The sequence below is a fragment of the Myotis brandtii genome, unplaced genomic scaffold, assembly GCF_000412655.1.
Source record: "Myotis brandtii unplaced genomic scaffold, ASM41265v1 scaffold384, whole genome shotgun sequence".
Lineage (NCBI taxonomy): Eukaryota > Metazoa > Chordata > Mammalia > Chiroptera > Vespertilionidae > Myotis > Myotis brandtii.
In genome coordinates, this window is record NW_005364745.1 from 3,341,032 (window position 1) to 3,341,622 (window position 591).

At 68.0% G+C, this 591-nt stretch overlaps 1 protein-coding gene across 1 annotated transcript in view; it reads left to right on the top strand.

The window, feature by feature from the left end:
* The first annotated feature begins 6 nt into the window (after positions 1-6).
* The window catches only part of RAD1 (RAD1 checkpoint DNA exonuclease), a 9,693-nt gene continuing 9,108 nt past the window's right edge, over positions 7-591 (top strand). The window contains exon 1 of the mRNA XM_014544844.1: positions 7-503. Within this exon, the coding sequence (XP_014400330.1) occupies positions 108-503 (396 nt within the window). The 5' untranslated portion in view covers positions 7-107. The remainder of the gene's footprint in view (positions 504-591) is intronic.

Consider the following 591-nt stretch of genomic DNA (forward strand, 5'->3'; position numbering starts at 1 on the left):
CGCTCTCCCCCCTTTCCCGTCTCTATGGTCCCGCGCGCTCGGCTCTGGGTCCTCCGCCAGCCTTTGGCGCCCTCTTCCGGTCGCCTCTCTAGGCCGCGCCCAGCTCTATGGTGACGGTGGCCGAGACGGCCCGGCGATCTGAAAGCCGTGGCGGGAGCGGGTCCACTTCCTCCTCGTTTCCCCCGGAGCTGCACCTCTCCTACCCGGTGACCTGGGAAAGGAGCCTAGGCGTCCGGACCCCACCGCGAAGGTACGGTTTCCGCGCCTGGGACCCGGGGATCCCGGGGCCAGTGAGCAGATGCCCCCCGCGGCGGGCTGGGGAGTCGAGTTGCCTGGGACTCAAGGGGGGTCCTCTGAGAAATCGGGGCCCGACCCCCTGGGGCCGGGCGCCGGGCAGCTCAGACCGACTCGGTGGGGATCCTTGGCCCCGGTTCGACGTGGCGAACCTGGCCGTAAGAGCTGTTACCTCACCGGTTACCTGTTTTCACGATTCACAACTTTTCGTGTATTAATGTCCTCTTACCGGAGACCAGGGAGCCGTCCGGCACTTCCCCCCAGTCACAGAGGCGGTGGGGTGCAGCCCCGCTCGGC